Genomic DNA, 26,079 nt, shown 5'->3' with positions numbered 1-26,079 from the left:
CCACCAAAAAAAATTTTTTTTTCATAAAATTATCTCAACCAAAAAAACCCTTTCTAGATGTACATGATTATGTAAACTGTATATACGTACATGAACCATTTAAAACATGAGACAAATTGTGCTTTTAAATCATTTTCTTTTTTAGTGTAGCATATTTATGAAAAATATTGCTTTTATCACAACAACTTGTTTTTCCTATATTTTAGTGGTTTAATACCGCACAATTTTACCCTCCTTACAGGCTCCGCCACCATGCCCCGAAACTTGAAAAAAAAACATTGGCCTATAGATACTAATCCTGTCAGCTACATGTATAAGGAAAGATCAGGAATGATAATACAGTCTGGCAAGAGGTCACATGTTTGTTACCCAAGCGAAGCAGTGTTCCCCATCGTAATGTGTTTTGACCAAAAAACACCATGCCTAAAGTCATTTGTGGAGAAGTTGTCATGTTTTCTGTAGAGAAAAAGTTGATATGAGCTGTGCCATGAGAAAACCAACATAGTGGGTTTGCGACCAGCATGGATCCAGACCAGCCTGCGCATCCGCACAGTCTGGTCAGGATCCATGCTGTTCGCTTTCAAGGTCAACTGCAATTAGAGAACCTGTTAGCGAACAGCATGGATCCTGACCAGACTATGTTGGTTTTCTCATGGCACGGCTCAGATGTGTAAGAATTTCACCAGCATTCTTGTTTATTAATTGTATGCTGCATATCACTCATTCACTGAAATATAGTTTTGAAAAAGAAATGAACTTATGAACTCCCGCCCCACTCCCCATAAAAACAATAACAGCAGAAATTACAATAACAACCAAACAAGTGTCTTTAATAATATTTATCAAGCTACAGCACTCAGGTAATGTATCTTTTTAACTGTACATGTAAGTCATAAATTGAAATTATTTCAAATATGTTTTAAATATGTCTTCAAATAACAAAAGAATTTCAGCCTGTTAACAAAGTTATTTTGCAAGTGACTTTATTGATCAAAATATAAGAGCAAATAATCCTATTAACTATAAGTAAATACCTACATTATTATCTAACCTGGCAGTAAGTTACTTGTGACTTTTGTGTTTATAAAACAATTTCTTATTGTTCGCAAACTTTTAGTCCCATCCTTCATATTGATCGTTTAAGTAGATTATGACAAAAATATTTGAAAATACGCCAGGTTGAATATATAGCCTGTGAAATTGAAAAAAATATATAAATGTAATATTGCTTGCTCATTTGTCAAAAGTTAAAAATTACATTGTTGTTAAAATACCTCTTTATTTTTAGCAAATGCTAAATGAAATATTAATGAGTCAGATTAGAATATATTATAATGAACTGACTAAATTAATGTCTTATATTTGAAGATGTTGAACATTACTCATACTTCTTTTTCTTCTTCCGTTAATGTATGGGGCTCACTTTGGAGCATTGTCGTATATGATAATATTGAATAAAGTTTTACAGAAAGAAATTGTTCTAGTAAAAAATTGAAGTGATTGGGCCTCCATGGCTGAGTGGTTAAGATAGATGACTTCAAATCACTTGCCCCTTACAGATGTGGCTTCGAGCCTCACTCGACGGAGCATTGAATTCTTCATGTGAGGAAGACATCCAGCTGGCTTACGAAAGGTCAGTGGTTCTACCCAGGTGCCCGCTCGTGATGAAATAATGCACAGAGGGGCACCAATGGGGGTCTTCCTCCACCATCAAAGCTGGAAAGTCACCATATGACCTATAATAATGTGTCGGTGCTACGTTAAACCCAAAACAAAACCAAAGAAATATGTTTATAAAATACGAAATATGATAAGATATTTTAAGCTAATATAGGATATGAAATATTAACAAATCCTAAGTTTCTGCAGTAGTAAATAGATCACATTAGCTTCTGAGAACAAAATTAAAGGTCATATTGTGACTTTCCACCTTCTGGTGTTGGTCGAAGACTCCAGTTGCACCTCTGTGAAGTATTTAATTGATGTGGACACCACATGTTGAACCACCCTCCTTCTGCTTCCAGCTGGATGACACTCATTTAAGCTTTTGCCCTGTCAGATTATAAAATAAAGAATTCAGCATTTTCTTAACTCTGTTATGGGTAGGTTATAAATGTATACCTATGGGCAGAGGTGCACTTTTTGTTTTGGGCCATATATGGTTACGGGAGCCAGTACAGTCAGACTGGGAATATTTGAGTAGTGAAAACATACAAAGCAGGTTAAACTGAGTCATGAAAACAAGTAAGTTGCAAAAACATACAAGTTATTATTTTTTTACATCCTTTTACAGGAACTGTCTGCACTCAGAACAAACAATGCACCAATCTGACTAAAGTACGTATCCTATTACGCTACGCATAGAATCTGAGAACGACCTATTCATGGCCTCGTTCTGACGACCCTTTCGCTAGCCAATCAGAGCCTAGCTTACAACATTTTGCAAATCTACCTGTAGCCTTGACTTTTAATATTTACAATTCTGATGTCGTATTGTGTCAGATGACCGGTTAGCTCAGTCGGTAGGCCACTTGCTTTGTAAGCGAGGGGTCCCGGGTTCGAGCCCTGAAATAACCGCATATTTTTCTTACTCTTTGGCATTCGAACAAGTCGTCTGATTGGTTAAAATAAAAATCGCAATACTGGAAATCCAAAATATACAGAAGACGTATGTGAATGGGTCGTTCTCAGATCTTCGTTTAGAAGATCAAGTACTTCAGTCAGATTGAACAGTGCACTTCCCTTAACTTATTATAGTAAGCTCTCTTCATATTTCCTAGAAACTCTAGAGTAATTTTAGAACAAAAACCTGTGTCATATTATAATAGGCAACTGCAATAATCACCTTATTGTTGTCAAAATCATATTTTCACTACATTTAAAATCAGTCTCTTTTGAGATAATTGCGAAGGACATATATAATGAGGCCCTGCACTAACAGTTCCTTTTTCGGCAACTGTGATTTTCATCATCTTGAGGTATTTCAATTATTTAAACAACTAAGTAGATGTTGTACGTGAACCTTTCTTCTATTCACATGTCTTATTTTAAGTCGTGATTCAACAGTGCAAAATAATTTACAGGTATCTTCTAGGGAAACGGTGGAATTTTGTCAATATTTGAATGATCGCTAAGGTTGATCATCGCTTCACTGTCGTTTTCAAAAAATTATTAATGATTGGATCATTGAATGTCATGTGTGAAAGATAAGCGAAACATTTTGATTGTTTGTTTATGTTTGTTGTGTACATGAACATTGTGCAAATGTTAATGTCCCTGATACGAAGCCAGCAGTTGATATTGACAAGATCTGTACACAGCTGATGGCCTTCACCTTAGAAATGGTGTTAAGAAATGGTACATATAACAAGGTTCATTTATGAAAAAAGACATATACAATGTACATGTAATATGAAAACAAGCAATAGAAATTCCTACAACAAGAATTGCTCTACCGAACACCTGTAGTTCAAACAATCAGGAAAAAAGTAATCCCTCTATTTGACTCTAAAGTGGAGTGGGGGTGGGGGTCTTATATAGGCCTTTTCCTATGTAGGTCCTATCCCTGTGTAGATAACAAGATAACAAGATCTAACTAACAAAAGGGACATTGTAACTCTCATATTGGAACAAAGAAAAGGAAGTCAAGACAAGTTGAAGTTCGGAGACCAGTTTATGGCATGCCAGTCTCACACTTGCCCTCGGTACAGCTCCAAAATTTTGAAAGACAACCTAAGGAAACGGACCACTTCTCTCCCCTCATCATGACACATAAATAAAAGTGACAAGTGGAGATATCTAATTCTTCAGTAAATTGTATTATGCTATAGCCAAGTGTCAGTTTCCAGCTTTTAAAATAGTAGCTTCAAAAATATTTCATAATAAACTGACAGTTGCTTTTATATGTATTAAGCAGTTTTAATTGTTATTATATCTCTGACAATGAGGAGAAAATGATATGTTTAAACAAAAAATCCTATTACGGGTAGTTCAGATGACAAGTTGTTGAAATTTTGTAAAGTTACACCATAAAAATGAGATATGGCACGGAGAAGAATATATTTTCTTGGTTTTGATGGTATCTGTAGCAATATATGATGATTTATTAAACATATTTTACTGTTTTGATATATGGTAGAAGACTTTGCTAACTAAGGATAACTCATAGCCCTGTATGGTCGTATTTAATTCAAGTGTCCCTCCTAGTTCCCACTGTTGCTTCAAGCCTTGTAATTACAGTTCATGGAACTGGAGTCAGTACTCTATAAAAAATATCATGTTCATAAAATATTGTAAGAGTAAAAGTAGTATCGACACAATTACATTACATTTGATAAAAAAAAATATAGTCTGAACTGAATTCAAAACCATGGTAACGTGCATAGAAGTCAGAGAGCTTACCACTACGCCACCATGCCATTGATTCACTGAATCGGTTATTTTAATTAATGTAGATATTTTCAGGATACAAATATTGCATACAATAACGAACATGCCTGAAAATATTGGCAGAGATTAACGAGTGCTAGGTCAATACTTACAGATAATACTGACAAGCGTTGGCACCTGCAGGTGATGCGGTTTTTATTTACTATCATTATCGTATGTTTTTAGCTGTGGTAATTATTGTTGTGCAAGTTCAGTTCTACTTTGTCATAGTTAACTCGATCACAAAGTACACAATTATTAGCTTTGTTTGATGTTTTATTAGATTTTACGTTATTTTGAATTTGTTTACTTAATTTTTACAATTTTTAAGGGGCAAAAAAATTTGGATCAACAGTCATCCCGTTGTTGTAAACTGGTTCATCGTATTTAAATATTTTTTTATGGACCGATAGTTTATGAAAAAGCAATATTGCCAAAAGCAACCTGGATAATAGTAATATAGATATTAACACCATTCCGAATGACTTTTATTGCCATGTATAAGTAGGTGAAAGTAATGGAGCAGAAAAAAAGTTGTATCGTTAAGATGATTTTTATATTTACGAATTACAAACTGGTGATTTGTAACCATGATAAAGCAGCTACGACTTGTTTTTTTTTCCATCATCGACATGTAGAAAACATTTTAATCTTGAGATAAACATCATGTCTAGAAAAAATATCCTGTTATGAGAATTTCCTTATTTTATTTAATAAAAGGTAGAATAAAAGCTTGACTCGGTATACGGAAATGAAAATCGTTTTATGAATTAATGACAGTCTTTGACTAAATATATTAAAACAAGAATGTAACTATATCCTTCTAAAGATAAAATATGATATTGAATTGTTTGACACTATAATGACTTAAAATCAGCCTGTAATGTGCAGATCTCTTTAATCATTGACAAATATCTCAAAAACAAGACTATCTAGCTGGCTTATGTAAGGTTGATGGTTCAACTCGGGTGCCCGCCCGTTATGAAATAATGCACAGAGGGGCACCTGGGGTCTTCCTCCACCATCAAATGCTGAAAAGTCTCCATATGACCTGTAATTGTGTCGTTCGCGATGTTAAACCCCACAAAAAAAAACAACAACAAGAACACAGACCTATACATTTTATTTTACCATATTGTAGATCACATGCTCATTTATGACTTTAACAAGTTTCATTAAAATGTACTTTGTAGAACAATTTCTATTCATGCAAATGTTATCAGGATTATAATTTTCACACATTATGAAAACTTTTGTGAGGTCCAAATTTTTCAGATCAGTTGCAAAGAATCAAGTACACGACCCAATTCCTTTTTATATGCCGAATTTTCTAAGTATATTTTGAAGTTTTGAAAAATCAATATAAAATTAAATTATACATTGTGGGGCCTCCGTGGCCAAGTGGTTAGAGTCGCTGACTTCAAATCACTTGCCCCTCATCGCTGTGGGTTCGAATCCCCGCCGGGGACATAGAATCTTTCATGTGAGGAAGCCATCCAGCTGGCTTGCGGAAGGTCGGTGGTTCTACCCAGGTGCCCGCTCGGGCCTGAAATAATGTCTGAAGGGGCACCTGGGGTCTTCCTCCACCGTTAAAGCTGGAAAGTCGCCATATGACCTACATTGTGTCGGTGTGACTTAAAATCCAACAAATAAATAAATATAAATTATACATTGTAGAAATTCTTTTTATTCAGATGTGCTAAGTATATTTTGAAGTTTTGAAAAATCAATATAAAATTAAATTATACATTGTAGAAATTCTTTTTATTCAGATGTGCAGAACTACCTTAACAGTTACTGATAAGCTAGCTGCAGCTGAGACATCCACTTTACATATTTTGTTTTCATGTATTTTGTAAGCATAATTATGAAGGTATATTAATTAATTTCATTGATAATTGCAGCCTGACTATTCCCGCCAGTCATCGTCAGGATCGACAGCAAGTCACACACAAGTTCAAGTTCATTCTGGGGTTTCGGCCCACAGCCAGGCCCTCTTCCTACAGAAGGTAAGGGAGAGCAGCGAGGCTGTGAACCGTGGAGATTACCGTGGAGCTATACAAGCCTACACAGAAGCTATTTCTCTCGATCCAGCAAATCATATTCTCTACACAAACAGATCAGCAGCTTTTGCAAAGACACAGCAGTTCCAGAAAAGCCTTCTCGATGCCAGAAAGTCAAGAGAATTGAACCCGAAATGGGCTAAGGTAGGTTTCTATGTCAGCAAAAGAGACCACGAAGCAGGCTGCATCTACAAGAGTGCAAAGAATATCCATCATTTTAATATTTCTTACAAATTTATGATATATGTTACCGTATATTCTCTTATTAATGCCCCTTGGGGTGTTACATTTTGCAAATTGTGAGTTGAGGGAGGGTTAATAAGGCACTTATCAAAAAAAAAAACGTTTATAATAGATATAGACTAGTAACTTACCAACTTCTAATGAATGAATTTTAACAATCAATGCACATTCATAGTCACTTTTGACCTATATTTAGGAGAGCATTAATTGGGGAATATATGGTATACCATTGTACTTATATTTAGCTAGTTTGAGCTACTATTTTCAGTTCAAAATAGCTTTTGTGATTGCGTTCTGTCCGTTAAAAGCAATGAAAATCATTGTTTGACCCCTATATGTTTTCCTGGCTAGCCATTTCACATTTTGCACTTTCTGACAATATCAGTTTCTGTACCTTGAGCATATTACATAATTATTTGCCATTTTGCATAATCAACTTATTAATAATATCTTGCCCTTTTCAATGGATGTCTTCCATGTTGTCCTTTCTCTAAGGTGATCATCATTATCTAATATCATCTGTGTCCAAATGACATTTTGATAATGTACTTAAAGTATCCGATCCACAAATAGGTAACATTTTGATGTCTGGTGACCACGTTTTTTTTGGTGTCATTCTAAAGAGTTTTGTCTGCTGAACAAGAATTAGTAAATAAGATGACCATAAATAATATGCACGAATCACTACAGTCGTGTTTTTGATAAATCTTACACTGTAATAACAGGATTTCTGTTGAAGTATCATTGAAAACTTTAAAGTAAAAAAATTAAGATTTTATCAATATTTAATCAACAATAAATTTAAAAAAAATACTAAAAGAAATTATGAAATGTTAAAGTTGGAAAATGGTACTGATTTATACTTCTTATTTAAAAAACAACAACAACAAAAAACAAACAAAAAAAACAACATGTGCCTGAAACCTGCTGATATACTTGCATTGGACCCACGTCAGAATGTCTTAATTTATTGGAACATTGATTGCTAATAACATTCAACTGTTGAATAATCAAAGAAACAGTTCTGAAAGTTGTTTCTGTATTTAATTTACTTCAGAAACAATATGATGTATTTATTTTTACGCATAATTAAATATGCATAGTTGACATAGCTTGTGTTCTGTCATCAAAGAGTACAGCTGTGTTTTGTTGGACATGGTGATGCGTTTAGAAAATATTTAATGAATCCTATGTATATTTGATGAAATGACATTCTTTATGATTTAAGTACAAGGCAACATTTTTAGGCTTACTGGTATATTAAATTGTGCTTTTATTATAGAAGTAAAGTTAATGCTAGACCTTTAATCAAGCACAATTAAGCAACATATTAAAGTTGGGTAAAAGTGCATTCTCTGTAATTTGGGAATTTTATCTTGTTTCTGTATTTAATACTCTTTTTTTTTTTTTTTTTTTTTTTTTTTTTTTTTCAGTAAATTATTGAAATTTTAGACTGAAATCTATGTCGTAATTTCACAGTGAAAAATATCAAATAAAAGATACTTTGTTAAAATCATTTTAAAAAAAACAACAAGACATAAAAAGAAAGATTTTGTTGAATATTTTACATATAAGATCATAATCATATCTTTCTATAAGATCATATATCTTAACTCATGAACACCAGATCTTACATTTTCTGTTGCGGCATTGTCACTGGTGAAATGAATCATGAATGAGTCTGGCATCCATGCTGTGATAGAGATTTGGATCTTATACTGAAATAAACAAACCTTAAATTTAACTTTTTCTTTTGTGGCTTTGTCACTTGTGAAACTAATGAATCTGGCATCCACTCTGGTCTTATACTGAAATAAACAAAATTAATATCCTCAATAGAAAAAAATGCTTGCTCAGAGACCTTCATGACAGCTATTTAAAGGTTAATTTTTGTACTTTGGTAAATTTAATTTTTTTATTTATGGGAAGAAAATGTTATGATAAATGGCAAAAACCTTGCTTTCAGTAATTTGTTGTATCATGATACACCTGGTAATGACTCCAGGCTGTTTATTAAAAAACTATTATTAAGCAAGTGTTCAGATTTAAACTTTAATTTCAAAATATAAATTGCTTGTCCTCACATTTTTTTCCCACACCGGCCAGTGTGAAAGATTACTTATTATTATAAATCTTAAAAGAGACTTTGCTATTCCAAAATTTTCATAAGTGGTTTGCCAATAAAAAAAGTAAGGTAAGTGTCCATATTCTACAATGGCAGATTTCTGCCTTTTCGTTCTAGTGTGTTGGCACATTTTGGAGAGCGCCAACACATGAGAACAACATGGCAGAAATCAACCGCTTTAGGTTTTAGCTTGACTATTCAAAGACTAGTTAGAGCTATTGGACGTACCAGTGTGTCAGCGTCTTTGCTTGTGTCCGCATCGGCATCCCGATTTGGTTAAGTTTTTGTATGTAACTGTAAGCTGGTATCTCGGTAACCACTGGTGTAAAATGAATTGAAACTTCACACACTTATTCACAGTGATAAACTGACTTACATTGCACATGTTCCATAACTCTGTTTTGCTTATTTACAAAATTATGCCCCTTTTATTGGCTTAGAAATTTTGGGTTAAGGTTTTGTATGTAAGCTGGTATCTCAGTACCCACTTGTCGGAATGGATTGAAACTTCACACACTTATTCACAGTGATAAACTGACTTACATTGCACATGTTCCATAACTCTGTTTTGCTTATTTACAAAATTATGCCCCTTTTATTGGCTTAGAAATTTTGGGTTAAGGTTTTGTATGTAAGCTGGTATCTCAGTACCCACTTATGGAAATGGATTGAAACTTCACACACTTGTTCACTTTGATGATCTGACATGCAGTGCACTGGTTCCATAGCTCTGTTTTGCATTATTACATTATGCCCCTTTTTGGACTTAGTAGTTTTTGGTTAAGTTTTTGTATGTAAGCTGGTATCTTAGTACCCGCTGGTGGGAATGGATTGAAACTTCACACTCTTGTCCACTGTCATGAGCTGATATGCATTGTACAGGTTCCATAATCCTGTTTTGCAATTTTACAAAACTATGCCCCTTTTTCGACTTTTATATTTATTCAATTGACAAGGCTGTTGAATAGTCGAGCATTGCTGTCCTCTGACAGCTCTTGTTTTATTGTACTCCTTAGAAAAACTAAACTTAGAAACAGGTGCTTTTTTTCTTAAGGTCGTCCTGTGTCTTTAACTCATTTAGGGACCTTTAATAATTTCTTATATTAACAAAAAGTGCATTTCAAAACTAAACATGTAGAAAACACGTACAGTGTAACATTTTCATAACAGCATTAACAGCATTAGGTTAATTTCGGTTAAAATTGTAACCACTTGTTAGCTTGAAACAAGATACATGTTTACAAAGATTTTTGTAATTGTTTCTCCGTGTACTTTATCGTATTGATTGAAAAGATGTCTGAATAAAGAACTCCCAGCTAAATACACAATCAATTCTCGTTTATCTAATATTACAATCAACAGAAATAGGACCATCTTTGATGTATATCCAGGTTTTCAAAAAAAAAAAAAAAATGTCTCGAAATGAAGAGGTTAAAAAATGTACCCAGTATTGTATTTATTTGGCACAGTTTAGAGATTATCGCTTCTAAATTGGAGAGTTAATTATTGTCATTACTGTTCCCTAATAACAGACACAAAAGAGATGGAATGTTTATGGTAATTGGGACAAGTTTGAAAAAAAAATGGAAAAATGCTTTAATGGAAAAAAAATGGGGACAAAAAGTTCTGGCAGAATTCAAAACGCAGTTTTTTTTGTATTGTTTTTCTTCCGCAATAATTTCTGTTCAGTTATGAATACAAAATAAAGGGTGACTTTCAATGTAAATTTTTACAATTCATTAGACAGAGAATGTGATTTTTTGGGTACATAAATAAAAAAAAACAGTTGTATATTATCTTCAACAGCAAAACAATTCAGTAAATATGTTCACATAGTGTCGGTTCAATGTATACTGCAGATAGGGTATTTTTCAGGTACCTGAACAGTTTATATCACCGTTTTTTGAAAATACAAGTCTTTAAATTTTTTTGAGTTGTAATGCATTGCTAAGATTCATGCTTCATCGTTGGTTGTCTCTCTTGAGGAAATTGCTGTGCAAACACAAGTTGTTTGGAAGTTTTGAGTTGCTCTGTTACAGCAAATACAAAAAATATGATATCTATTTCCTTTCTGTTTAGTTAAGCTGCATGTATATCAGAGTTTCACTACATTAACCCCTATCATGTTGGACATGATTGATTCTGCCATTGCGACCAGTGTAGATCATGGTCAGCCTGCACACCCATGCAGTCTGATCATGATCTACACTGTTCTCCATTCAGTCAGTATCTTTTTGGTAAGCACCCCTTTGAACAGTTCATGGTTCTGTCCAAATTGAAAGATGGGCAAGTTCATTATAGAAATGTAGCAGGGTAAGGGTTAATCAATTATCTTGTACTGCTAACAGCTTTATCGAATATGGTATGGTATTAATTTGTTGAATGATTCAACATAATTTAATTGATTAATTCATGTTTGAATTGAAAGGGTAACTTGAATTGAAGACAAAATTTCAAAAGAAATTTGCAATATTATGTGACCCTTTTCTTTAAAAAACCAAAGACAGAATAAAAGAAAGGGGTGAAAATGAAGTAAATGTATGGGTAGAGTGATTCAGCATTGATCCATAAAGTCTCCAGTATTTATATTGTCAAACCCAAGGTGGAAGACAACATACAGTCTTATTGATTTTCAAAAAGTAAACCTAGATATAAGGGTAAAAAATTAAAACCAACATTAATATCTTAATCCCTGCATAAAGCTGAATGTTTAACATACAACATTTGCACAATAAAGACTTTTCTTACCTAAATTTACATTGGACAAGGTCAAATATTGACATTCTGTTTGAACATAAAATAATGAGGCATGGAATTAACTTCTTTTGGTCAACAGGTTGGACAGTGTCAAGTCTGGACAAATTAATGTAATATAAGAAAATCAAACAAGACTGCTGCAGTTAATCAAGGACTTCTGCTGACAATTATCATGATATCAAGGTGCTGACAATATCAAGATATCAAGATTTTAGGGTGCTGATAATATAATGATAATTCAAAGTGCTGACAATATGATTTCAGGGTGTTGACAATATTATTGTGAAACCAAATTGCTGACAATATCATGATTTTAGGGTGCTGATGATATTTTGATAGAAAGGTGCTGACAATATCATGATATCTGAGTTTTGGTAATATCCTGATAAAATGGTGCTGACTGTTTCATGAGATCAAGTTGCTGACAATATACTGATTTCTTCAAGTTGCTGACAATAGCCTGATACCAAGGTACTGACAATATCATGATATTAGAGTTCTGGCAGTATCATGTTAAAAGGACTGGTTGCTGACTGTCTCGTGTTATCTGTGTATGAGTGAGTGAGGTTGCTGACAATATCATGATATCAAGGTGCTGACAGTATCATGATACTAAGGTGCTGACAATATCATGATATCAGAGTGCTGGTAATATCATGATAAAAATGTGTTCATGAGATCAGATCAATATCCTGATTTCTGCAAGTTGCTGACAATATCCTGATATCAAGGTGCTGACAATATCATGACAATATCATGATATCAGGGTGCTGACAATACTATTTAATTTGAAGTGCTAAGTTTTCGTGATTTAAAGAGTATAATAATTTATTGTAGAAAACAAAGAAGTGCACAAACAGAAGAAATCCGCAACCAGAGACTCAAACACTTGGTTCCAGATTAAAAACCTTAAATGATATTTTAACTGATAATTCAATGGAAAGCAATATCAGTCAAATTTTCAAGAAATTTCAGTCAAAGAAAGTCATACAGTTTGAATGTTTTTTTCATAGTCCATTGGCACGGTGTTAAATATCTGAATTGTCCTTAAACATGCAAATAACATACGACATAGCATTATTCATGTTAGCTTATGATAAAGGTTTCCCATTATCAAATTTTAGCGATTTATTTTGCGATTGAAACACGATGCTAAGCTGCTTCTTTTCAAAGAAATTTAGCCTGTAACTGGATATACTGTTAGAAGAAACAAAATAAAGAAGTCTTTGTCACGAGTTGAGTGATGGGGACACCGATGATTTAATGGTTATGTTTTCAAAAATTGAGAATGGGTGTGCAGAACTAACAAGAAAAATGTGCAATAGAATTTTAATTATGCAAGAGAAGCCAGTTTACTGACTGTAAATCTTTATGGATTGATAATAAGAGGTTCATTTATAAAAGATTCTGTAATAGTTTTTTCAAAATTAAGTGCAATTAAGAAGGACGTTAACTATTATGCTGTGAATTTTATGTATAATGTATGTAAATCTGATACAATTATCATTTTGCTAATGTATATCTATATCAAATTAAATTGCAAGAAAATTATCGAAAAGCGGTTTTGAATCTGTAAAAATCTGTCGTCAAAAGAACATCATTTGAGCCGCACCATGAGAAAACCAACATAGTGGGTTTGCGACCAGCATGGATCCAGACCAGCCTGCGCATCCACGCAGTCTGGTCAGGATCCATGCTGTTCACATTCAAAGCCTATTGTAATTAGAGAAACTGTTAGCAAACAGCAAGGATCCTGACCAGACTGCGCGGATGCGCAGGCTGGTCTGGATCCATGCTGGTCGCCAAGCCACTTTGTTGGTTTTCACATGGCACTGCTCATTTCTGAAATCGGAGACAGAGTCTCAAAATATTCTCTCTTCTTTTGTCCATATTTGAATATCAGGAATGCATTATTACCTTGATGTGCATTCACTTGATAAGATATTTCTTGAGTAAATGTACAACAGTTATTGACAGCTGCAACTCTAATTTCTTGTAAGGTTTTATTGTTGTTTTTTTTTTTAAAGTTCTATAAAGTGTTGCAAAATGCATGATAGTTTATGATGATCATCTGAACATGAAAACAGAACATTGAAATGAACTTTACGTACTTCGAAAATGTTATTATTTGTGGGAGACAAAGTTTCAAATTTTTGCAATGTCAAAGTCCTCGACATTGCCTTAATGGCAGGCGTCAAATTTGCCCCCTTTCTTTTGCAAAATTGACTTTATCGCTACCTAAACTTGCTGTAACTCTTTAATTCAAACATATACTTTTCCTTTTTCGGAGCTGTCAGATATACAGATATATAACAAGATCAGAGTGTAATTGTGTGATATTAAGTCAATTTAGTTATTATACCTGCAATTTCTTAAGGTTTTATCGCTCCATATATCAAACATGCTTTTTTTTCTTCAATTTTTAACCAAATCTGAATGAGTTATTTATTATAGCAATTTAATATTCATATTTTCGAAATATACATGTTTGAATTGGTGGCTATAATGATAATGCGCATTTACATTTTTTTGAAGAAGATATGTTCAAAATTGCGCAGTATAGCTGTAATGTTGATCGGTGGACACTGTATTTATGAATTGTTTCTGAGTCAATTAATTTGGAGTAAGAGATGTCATTTTCTGTATTGTGTATTACACCAAAGGAATGGAAGACACTGCTTGTCCATCTAATCAGGGTTGTAAGGTTTCAGTTTTATTTTGAACATTTTCATGTGTATAAAAAAAATTACTGTAGGTAAAAAAACAACTCGTAATTTAGTCAGTATAAAGTCCATCAGAAAAGCTTAAAGGGTAAATGTTCTAAGTTCTGTATTAAGTGCAGGGGAGAAACAGTGTTGCAGTGTTAAGGCTGTGACTGAGTCCAACTATTTAGGTTGTGGGTTGAAATCTAAATGAGGGAAAAATATGACTGCAGTATTCACAATTTCTCAACAAGACATAAGAATTGATCAGTCAGAATTTCAGGAAACAGTCATCAAACGTAGTTAAGATAAGTTGCGAGATCTTTCTCCACGATCAGGGTAAAGTAACTAGTTTCAAACTAAAATAAACAATGTGGGGAAGTTGCAAGGTATAGAAGAATAGGTATTCTTATTAGTTAAAAACTCTAATTTATTTAAATTGATTTTGATAAAAGATTCAAGCGATACCAGCAAAAGTCAATACATGTACTAGTGATATATGAGAATGTGTGGTCATGACCCCATAGGGGCTCGTACCATGGATTCCCAGTTGAGCAGCCAACTCCATGACCATGAGATTGTGTTATCAAGCTTGAAACAGCATAAAGTGCCATACTGAAATAGAATTATCAATCAGGAAATGTTGTCTGTGTTAACTTGACAGAGGAATATGTCTTAAAACTCATTTGCCATCTGCCTCTCTGAATTGTGGTGGGAAGTTGCCTTGACAGAAACGTTACAATTGTACTTTGGAAAACATATTTGAGCTGCGTCAAGAGAAAACCAGCATAGTGCGTTTGCGACCAGCATGGATCCAGACCAGCCTGCGCATCCACGCAGTCTGGTCAGGATCAGTGCTGTTCGCTAACAGTTTCTCTTATTGCAATATGCTTCGAAAGCGAACAGCATGGATCCTGACCAGTCTGCGTGGATTTTCACATGGTGCGGCTCTTTTGTCATTTAAAAAGATTTATACTTATATTTAAGCCAAATTTCTTACCTTTTAAAGTACAAATCATATTACTGAAAGGTGCAACTGGACAATTGATGAAAAAGAATTTTTGATTATCGAAAGTATTCGTTGAAATGGGAAGTTAAGAAATGTTATTACAACCTGATTTGTTTGCTTAAGATATAGTACAGGAAAAGATTGGAGTATTATGAAAGCTATCCAGTATTGTAAAAATGTTTCAATTTGGCGTCTCTTTGAGATCTCTTTGTGGTTATACCAATAACACATTCTTCTGCATTGTAAGATTTGATGAAAACCTGCAATTTTGACGAAAATAACTAGCTTTTGTTAATTTATGGTGGCGTTTTTGAAACCTGTCTCATTTCGAAAATTTCCACTGAAATTGAAATGTAAAATTACTGTGTAATTTAAAATGCAAACATATTGTTTGCATTATGAGAAATATGTTGTGATGAGTAAGTCTGGGTCTACGTCAATTACCATTACTGAAAAACCGGCAAACCTCCATGATGATTTTTCAAACAGATAAGTTTTATGCGAATGAAATTGTTTTGTCCGATTTTGAAAATGATTGTGTAATTATTTCACAAGAATGAACATTGAATAGATTTAAGATCTTTCTTGCATGGCTAATGCAGTCTGATATCTTGTAAATATAATGAAGCAGAAAAGAGAGGTTGACAAAGTATGAAATTTGGTATAATGTTTTATTGTGCATATTGTCAATATGAGAGAAAAAGAAAAAAAATAAGTCTGTATTAAAAGCTCAAGTGAAATTAGATATTTTCATGTATATATATATAATAAGCTAATAGATATTAAATAGAAATTTATCTCTGGAAAGCTTGCTAAAAATTGAGGGGCCTCCGTAACCGTGTGCTTGAGGTCGCTGACTTCAAATCACTTGCCCTACACCGATGTGGGTTCGAGTTTCACTTGGGGTGTTGAATTCTTCATGAGAGAAAGCCATCCAGCATATTTATAGAAGGTCTGTGGTTCTACCCAGCTTGCCCACCCGTGATGAAATAATGCATAAAGGGGCACCAGTAGGGTCTTCCTATGCCGTCAAAGCTGGAAAGTCGCCATATGACCCAAAATTTTGTAGATGCGACGTTAAACACATCAAATATTACTTATAGAGGGGTGATAAGTTTGATGCCCGGGATAGACATTGTTGAAATTGTCTGTCTTCCATAAAGAGAAAGATTAGTATTGTTTACTTGAGGAAAAAACAACTTAGTTCTAGGGTATAAAACCAGAACGTGATTGCATACAATGTTTTCACCTAGATTGTGTTAGAAATGGTGTTAAAAATAACAAACAAAGAAACATAAGAAGGGATAAGCCCACTGTGCTAGTATTCCACCTGTTTGGGGAGAGTGTTGCACTCAGAATTCAAAGATTCATGGGAAGAGGTAAAATGTTACGATTAAGGTAGTGGACCCGGTCTTTAAAATGCTAAATAACAATTAATTATTTGGGTTATTCGTCATACAGGTCATTAGAGGTTACTGCTAATCATATTCATGGAATGTGTCTGCAGTACTTGAAGGCATAAATATAATTTCAGGTCATTTTGGGACTTCACACAGCTTTCAATCCTGGAAGAAGATTCTAAGCTGCCCCTTTGGGACATTATCTTGTACTGCGTCATGTGCCAAAGGTGCCTTCAGTGTTTCTTTAAATTATGCTCTATAACTGCAAGTAAATATAATGAAAACAAGAATCATTTTAATCATAAAGAGTACATATTTAAAAATGATTTTAGGTTAAAAGAGACATTAAACCGTTGTTGAAAAATGTGCTTTCAGAAGACTTTCTAAGACGAACAGGTTATTTCCTGGAAAGATGTGTGTAATTTACTTTAAATAATTAATTACATGTACGGTTCGCCCGCCCGCTTAGCTCAGTAGGTAAGAGCGTTGGTCTAGATCGCGGGGTCGTGAGTTCGATCCCCGGGCGGGGCGTATGTTCTCCGTGACTATTTGATAAACGACATTGTGTCTGAAATCATTAGTCCTCCACCTCTGATTCATGTGGGGAAGTTGGCAGTTACTTGCGGAGAACAGGTTTGTACTGGTACAGAATCCAGGAACACTGGTTAGGTTAACTGCCCGCCGTTACATGACTGAAATACTGTTGAAAAACGGCGTTAAACCCAAAACAAACAAACAAAACATGTACGGTTCAGACAGAATTTAGCCGTCATATTTGAAAATGAACTTTCTGAGACTGAGGTTGAGACGATTTGACAACTGTAAATGACATATGAAATAAAATTGTATAACTCACAAAATTTTGACAATTTCCTCATACTAAATGGTCATGATATTGCTAATGGTTTATAGTTTTATGAATTACGTCTGACTTTAATGGTATTAAATTGCTGTTTCGCATCCAGTTTTTTTTTTTTCTGTCCTGACTGACACGCTTTGTACAGATTGTACTGTTTTGAAATCTTAACTTTATTGTGCATATAATACCAAGGAAGTGGCATATTTGAACAAGGTTTAAGAGCGTAACTTTGTCAATAGGTCACATTTTTGAAGTTTTTTTTCGAAATACAAGAAGGAAAATTTATACCATATAATTTACCATGTGAGAGTTTGGTTAAAACTTAGTTATTTGTGTTTACGCATACATTGTACTTACTTGAAATAAAAGAAAATGAGAAATAATATTCTCAAATGTATGTGCCCTAGAAATTTCATTGTTATTGTATTTAAATATAGAAAAAACATAAAGAGTTTGTAACAGTTTTTGCTATGTTTTCATTTTGAAATATAGTGAATGTAGTATGTCTTATAGAGTGTTATAGATCAAGTCCCAGCAAAAGATAAAATGAACGAGAAAATCAGTATTTTTTATTACATTGCTTTATACCAAGTTTTGGGAAAAATTGACAGAGAAAAAAAATGTCTTGCTTTGTGCAGACCTGAGTCTTTGGTTAAAACTTTATAAAAAAAAAACAGTCAAAAAATTGCATATTAGAAATCAGTTTTTACTGAATAATGATATATTTATGACCTGGTAACAAGACCATTTTTAGCTCATCTGATTTTTTGAAAAAAAATGATGAGTTATTGTCATCACTTGAGCGGTTGTCGGCGTCGGCGTTGGCATCTGTGTCTGCGTCGGCGTTGCCTGGTTAAGTTTTATGTTTAGGTCAGCTTTTCTCCTAAACTATCAAAGCTATTGCTTTGAAACTTGGAATACTTGTTCACCATCATAAGCTGACCCTGTATAGCAAGAAACATAACTCCATCTTGCTTTTTGCAAGATTTATGGCCCCTTTTGTACTTAGAAAATATCAGATTTCTTGGTTAAGTTTTATGTTTAGGTCAACTTTTCTCCTAAACTGTCAAAGCTTTTGCTTTGAAACTTGGAATACTTGTTCACCATGATAAGCAGACCCTGTACATCAAGAAACATAACTCCATCTTGCTTTTTGCAAGAATTATTGCCCCTTTTGGACTTAGAAAATCAGTTTTCTTGGTTAAGTTTTATGTTTAGGTCAGCTTTTATCCTAAACTATCAAAGCTATTCCTTTAAAACTTGCAACACTTGTTCACCATCATAAGCTGACCCTGTACAGCAAGAAACATAACTCCATCCTGCTTTTTGCAAGATTTATGGCCCCTTTTGGACTTAGAAAATATCAGATTTCTTGGTAAAGTTTTATGTTTAGGTCAACTTTTTCTCTTAAACTATCAAAGCTATTGCTTTGAAACTTGCAACACTTGTTCACCATCATAAGCTGACCCTGTAAAGCAAGCAACATAACTCCATCCTGCTTTTTGCAATAATTATTGCCCCTTTTGGACTTAGAAAATCATTTTCTTGGTTGAGTATTATGTTTAAGTCAACTTTTCTCATAAACTATCAAAGCTATTGCTTTAAAACTTGCAACACTTGTTCACCATCATAAGCTGACCCTGTACAGCAAGAAACATAACTCCATCCTGCTTTTTGCAAGATTTATGGCCCCTTTTGGACTTAGAAAACATCAGATTTCTTGGTTAAGTTTTATGTTTAGGTCAACTTTTTCTCTTAAACTATCAAAGCTATTGCTTTAAAACTTGCAACTCTTGTTCACCATCATAAGCTGACCCTGTACAGCAAGCAACATAACTCCATCCTGCTTTTTGCAATAATTATTGCCCCTTTTGGACTTAGAAAAATCATTTTCTTGGTTGAATATTATGTTTAAGTCAACTTTTCTCATAAACTATCAAAGCTATTGCTTTAAAACTTGCAACAGTTTTTCACCATCATAAGTGGACACTGTACATCAAGAAACATAACTCTATCCTGCTTTTTGCAAGAGTGATGGCCCTTTTTAGACTTAGAAAATCATGGGCAGGACAATATTTCTATTATACAAAAAAAATCAGATGAGCGTCAGCACCCGCAAGGCAGTGCTCTTGTTAAAGAGTTGAATTGGTCATAGATGTCACCTGTTTTAGCCTTTATCCTGCTAAATTTCGAAAATGGACTGGTCCATCATTCATTATGGGCAGTACCATTTTTTATTCGAAGGGGTGTTCACTGAAAATGTACTGACTGAATAGCGAGCAATGCGGATCATGATCAGCCTGCATAGATGTACAGGCTGATCTTGGTCGGCACTGGACAGCAAAGACAGAATCACTTGCCGCCAGCAGGTTAAAGGTTAAGCAGCATCTTGCCTTAAATAACCAGTCAGCTAAATTCCCAGCTAACTTGACAATTTGTTTGTAATTTCAACTTGTCTTTAGCGGACACCTGTTTTAAGCAGCCAGATTGTCTATACCCTGACTGACTGCTTAAGACAGGTTTTGACTGCATCTCCAGTTCCTATCTATAGAAATATAACTTAAAAGAAGCCTTATTGTGCAAATTTGAATTTAAAGAAACGTCACTGTTTTAACATAGATATCTTAAATTTAAAGTTACATTTTCTAACCTTTTTAAAATTCTTTCACTAATTTTAACTTGTTGAAGTCATCCATTGAAGTATATTACTTTGTTAAATACATGGAATATCCATTTATCTTTTTAGAGGTACTCCTAGGATCAAATCATGAGTTTAGTTTGTAATACATGACTAATGAGGATGATAGGCATGTATTGACATGCATGTTGGTACTAATTGTCTATATATATATACTTGAAAATCATTCTTGTTCTGTTTATTTAAAACACACGTATGCACCCCACCGCACAGATCGATCTCATATGATAAAGTTGAAGAACTTGATAAATTTTCAATTATTAATGTGTTAATTTAATCACATTTCAACTTGCTTTTTGTCTGTCCTATTTTATATGTTATGTATACACACATTTTCTTGTATGTTAGTGGTGTTTCTTCCCATTACTTCCACCCCTTTAAATTTATATGCCCCCATCCCCGACTTTTTGTGCCTCTCCTTTTTTCACTTCCCCGTTCCCACCCCTTTTTACCTCCAGCCTCAGTTTTAATATATTTCGTATGAAGTGTACTTCTTGCAATGCATCTACTATATCTTTCCACTAACAGCTTCTGTTTGTTGCCCTGCTTTGTGATGTATGGGTCTGGCTCTGTTTCGCTGTGCTCATTGCTTCAAAATAGCCCATTCTTACCTTTTAATTTAATTCAACTTTGCTACATTGCCAAATGCAGATACAAATGTAATCAATCTGTCTGTTACTGGTACGTAATTCCAACAAGTCACACCCTTTGATCCCATGAACATTATTTTTTGTGACTTTACTTACAGTTGAACTTGCCTTAGCGGCTACTTGTAATATTATCCGGTCACTTATCTGAAGCAGCCAGTCGGCTAACTTACAAGATTTGCCATTTTTTCTTAAATTTTAGCTTAGTATTAATATCTTGAGCAGCCACCTATATTAAGCATGCAGACTGATTGTGTTGCTCACTTGGCTGGGTGCTTAATACAGGTTTGACTGCAATGTCTAAATTTAAGGCTACACCAATAATTGATGCGTCATTTTATGTGTCTAACTTTTTTGTGTTAAGGCTTTTAAATAAATAGTCCAGCGTTGTTGTCCTTCAACAGCTCTTGTTTTGTTCAACACCTTGAAAATTACACAATTTTTTTACTGAAAACATATATTTCCATAAAATCAATACATTATGTACATACAAAAGGATCCTCACCAGGCTACTAAATTACATAACATACTGAAGAAAAAGATTTACTGTTACTTTTAAATACTACTGACTGCTAAAATATGCACTTCTTATCTATTTCCGATAAAGCAAAAAAAAAAAAAAAAAAGATTTGTTATTGTACCCAGTGCAAAAAGATTGATAAATGACAAAATGGCTTAACGTTTGCAGTCATCACAGTAGAGAACCTGGTTGGTGGCTGTTAAGTCAATGAGATTATTTTCCATTTTCAAAAGATGGATTAAACTGATGGATGTAGTCACTCATGTTTCATTCGTGAAAGAGGCTGTCAGCCTCACCACTAGCGGGGCCTGCGGAGATAATTGCGTGTTTTCTTGTTACCTCTTTATTTCATATACCTGGTGGTAATGTATTGCTTTACATGCTTGATAGAAGTTTGGTGCATTTTGTTGATTTTAAGTTACAAAAACCTCCCACCAATTTAGGATTATGTTACCTAGGCATACATAATTGCAAGCCTGTCAGGAAATTATAAATTTAATTAAAGAATATACATGGTTACCTGATGCAAGAGAAAAATACTATCTTACATCCTGTTTTCTCAACTTTAATAGTGTTGATGGAAAAGGTTAATCTAATTTGTAACAGAATTCAGAAATGTTGAACTTGGGCCTTAGTAAAAGATATGTGGATGAAGACAATCAGAAAAATGTGATTGGTTATGATTTGTTCTGTTAATTTAAAAAATGTCTTTGATTCTTTCACTAACTGAAGAAAAAGCTTCTGATGATAAAAACAAGTTAAGAGAGGGAATATCAAGCAATATGTTAAATTAGAGAGGGAATATTAGGAAATATGTTAAATTAGAGAGGGAATATTGGGCAATATGTTAAATTAGACAGGGAATATTGGGCAATATATTAAATTAAAGAGAGTCCAGTATTGGGCAATATGTTAAATTAGAGAGGGAATATTGGGCAATATGTTAAATTAGAGAGGGAATATTTTAAATTAGAGAGGGAATATTGGGCAATATGTTAAATTAGAGAGGGAATATTAGGCAATATGTTAAATTAGAGAGGGAATATTGGGCAATATGTTAAATTAGGGAATATTAGGCAATATGTTAAATTAGAGAGGGAATATTGGGCAATATGTTAAATTAGAGAGGGAATATTGGGCAATATATTAAATTAGAGAGAGTCCAGTATTGGGCAATATGTTAGATTAGAGAGGGAATATTGGGCAATATGTTAAATTAGAAAGGAATATTCGGCAATATGTTAAATAAGAGAGGGAATATTGGGCAGTATGTTGAAAGAACATGAGACTGTATTCCTATCAAACTGGACAACCAAAATCTTATGGAAAAAATTGGAGATGTAAGATTTTACAAGACATATAAATCTTCTTGCCGGCCAACTGAGGTATTAAGTATGAAAGTTGGTAGCAACACATAGCAGTTGTTTTACTTGATGGTAATGTCCATGTTGTCACAAACTTATCATGAATAACTAATACAAATATTTACATATGGATATCATACCCTTTAAAAACCTGCAGCTGAAGGATTAGATAAATCTGTTACCAAGCAAAGGTAAGAACCGTAATCCAAGAAATATGTGAAAATTTCTATAAACTTATTGTTATTTATATATTCTGTTCTTAAAATTTCTATTCAAGAGAAAAACTACTTACAGTTTGATGTGTACAATTTATTTGTTACTAACCCTTACCCTGCTAAATTTCTATACTTGTCCTTCTTTCAATTTAGACAGTACCATTAATTGTTAAAAGGGGTGCTTACCAAAAAGATACTGACTGAATGGTGAACAGTGCAGATCTTGATCAGACTGCACATATGTGGGCTGATTATAATCTATACTGGTCGAAAAGGCAAAATCAGTTGTTTCCAGCATGATAAGGGCTAAGCCATTTGGCAGTGAGATGGAAAATTTGGTCATTGGATGGGGTGGATGAGACAAGAGGGTAGGGGAAGTGAACAAAATGGCAGCAAACATTTATCATAAGTTAAGAGCCATTCTCTAAAGAACAGAGTTGGATGACCTTTTGCATGTGTATTATAAGTTTAAAGTAAATAACTTAAACAGTCATTGTGAAAATGTTGAAAACCTTCATTATAATATCTTTAAATGAGATCGTTAATCTTGATTTATCTTAGTGAAATATTTTTATGCCCCCGAAAGGAGGCATATAGTTTTTGAACCGTCTGTCATTCTGTCAGTCTGTCGGTCTGTCCGCAATTTTCGTGTCCAGTACATATCTTTGTCATCGATGGATGGATTTTCAAATAACTTGGCATGAATGTGTACCACAGTAAGACGACGTGTCGCGCGCAAGACGCAGGTCCGTAGCTCAAAGGTCAAGGTCACACTTGGACGTTAAAGGTCATTTTTCATGATAGTGCATTCGTGTCCGGTCCATATCTTTGTCATCCATGGATGGATTTTCAAATAACTTGGCATGAGTGTGTACCACAGTAAGACGACATGTTGCGCGCAAGACCCAGGTCCGTAGCTCAAAGGTCAAGGTCACACTTAGACGTTTAAGGTCATATTTCATGATAGTGCATTGATGGGCGTGTCCGGTCCATATATTTGTCATTCATGCATGGATTTTAAAATTATTGGCCATGAATGTGTACCACAGTAAGACGACGTGTCGTGCGCAAGACCCAGGTCCGTAGTTCAAAGGTCCTAAACTCTAACATCGGCCATAACTATTCATTCAAAGTGCCATCAGGGGCATGTGTCATCCTATGGAGACAGCTCTTGTTTTTTATATTAGAATGTTAATTTCATTTATCAGTTCAAAAGTTAATGACGGACATTAAAGGGACATTCAGCTTGTACTTAACAGTGATACCTTGCAAAATATTCATGTTTACTGTGTATTTTTTGTGGAAAGTAAAAAAAAAACATTTAAGTTCGTATAAACAACATTTTTGAAGTATTATCAAAGGTGATATTTACTGCGTGCCCAATCTGACGTCCAGCACAAAAAAAAACATAAACAGAATGGCATCTTTTGAAAGTCTTTCAAAACTGGAAAACAATGTTTCAGGATAAAACATTTTTTAACTAAAGACAAAAGAGATCAAAATTGATTCAACTCAACGGAATGCGAACAGGCTGAAAATCCCAAATTGTACATTCCAAAATACCATATTATACCTTCCGTATTGTATGTTGCCGGACTATTTTCATTAATATGCATAAGCTGACACAGTTATATAAATAACACACACAAAAACATCACTCATTTCATTTTAACGTCAGCAACATTTAAGATTTTATTTGATTACAAATAAAGATACAAAAAGATGGAGCTATATATTAAAAGGGTCATTACAACAGTAGCTAGATCTGGGATGGTGTGTTCGGCCCTAGTGGATTTTGCAAGGACGGATCTCACTCGGCACATGCACGCCTCATGAGATCTGATCTGGCAAAATCCACTCAAGCTGAATACAACATCCCAGTTCGAGCTACTGTTATAATAACCCTTTTATATTTTAAACTGAAATAAGTAACCCTATTTTTATCTGAAGGAGAATAACAGTTTGACGTGGGTGGGTCTTTTTTGGATGTTCCACCTAGTTGTTGACATTTATTTAGATTTTCTGATACTCATTGAAAGAAAACTCTTATCTTTATAGCACATAAATGTAAAAATGTAAATACATGTTTGTATAAGGATTGAATATTATTTTTGTGCCTTTACATGGTTAGCACGATTTATTGATTCACACTGATGTTTGTACCCATCTAAATATACAAAAAATATCATTTTAATTCTTAAATACTGGTGAAAATATACCAAAAGCCAATATTACTTAAAGGAAATGCAACTTTTTAGCAACTTTTATAACAATGAAAAAACTGAATGACTTGCTTAAAGGGCAACCATAGTCCCAGAAACTATTTAAAAACATGCAATGCCATGTTCTATGCAATGGGGTAAATGCATTTGATATAAGCCCCAAACTGTCTATATATTATAATTGTTGCCTTTGGAAACAAAAATCTTCTTATACTTTATTAATTGAATATTAATTAAAAGTTCAATAGTCTGTGCTTGAGATTGTCCCAGATAAGGTCAAATAATTTTATTGTTCCATTGATGTAATCACAGACGTTTACAATGGGTTCTTTTTATTGAATTTCTAATTCATGTAGCAATGAAATTTTACAGTCGACGACCCATTATGTTCAATTCGAAATTTTTAATGATAAGTTTATTATTCTTGGTCATTCCTGTCCATTACCTTTTCACATGAATGTATCGAGATCAAAACAATAAAAGTGACGTTTGCGATAAGAAGAAAATTTCATTAGGATTTGTGATTTTGACATCTGCTTAAGGCGACATCGCGAAGCTTGTAGTTGTTGCATGTGAACAAACTTAATTAAAGGGCATCGGTCCATAAAACACTTCATAAACCGCTGAAAGTGTATATTTTCCCTCCCCGTGACTGATCCATTTAACAAATAGTCTCTTAAGCCATAACACTTCTTACACGCTTGTATGCGAAAATATTATATACATTTCACAGGTGACTAGCGACAAATGAAAATTGGTCAGTACTTTCTGTAAATAAAAGCAAGGACAAGTGTTAATAATATTTGATACAAATTTTCTTATTTTAA

General features: G+C 33.9%; 1 protein-coding gene across 2 annotated transcripts in view; it reads left to right on the top strand.

The window, feature by feature from the left end:
• LOC123534377 (tetratricopeptide repeat protein 28-like) overlaps window positions 1–26,079 on the top strand; it is a 122,141-nt gene that overhangs the window by 7,586 nt on the left and 88,476 nt on the right. The window contains exon 2 of one of the 2 annotated variants that reach the window (XM_045316603.2): window positions 6,333–6,635. In XM_045316603.2, coding sequence (XP_045172538.2) covers window positions 6,333–6,635 — 303 coding nt within the window. Of the gene's footprint in view, window positions 1–6,332; window positions 6,636–14,231; window positions 14,316–26,079 lie in introns of those variants that run through there. The other variant, XM_053519871.1, reaches the window with a different exon arrangement.

Source organism: Mercenaria mercenaria, chromosome 12, assembly GCF_021730395.1.
Source record: "Mercenaria mercenaria strain notata chromosome 12, MADL_Memer_1, whole genome shotgun sequence".
NCBI lineage: Eukaryota > Metazoa > Mollusca > Bivalvia > Venerida > Veneridae > Mercenaria > Mercenaria mercenaria.
The sequence above is the reverse complement of the archived record's forward strand: the minus strand, read 5'-3'. Positions and strand labels throughout refer to the sequence as shown.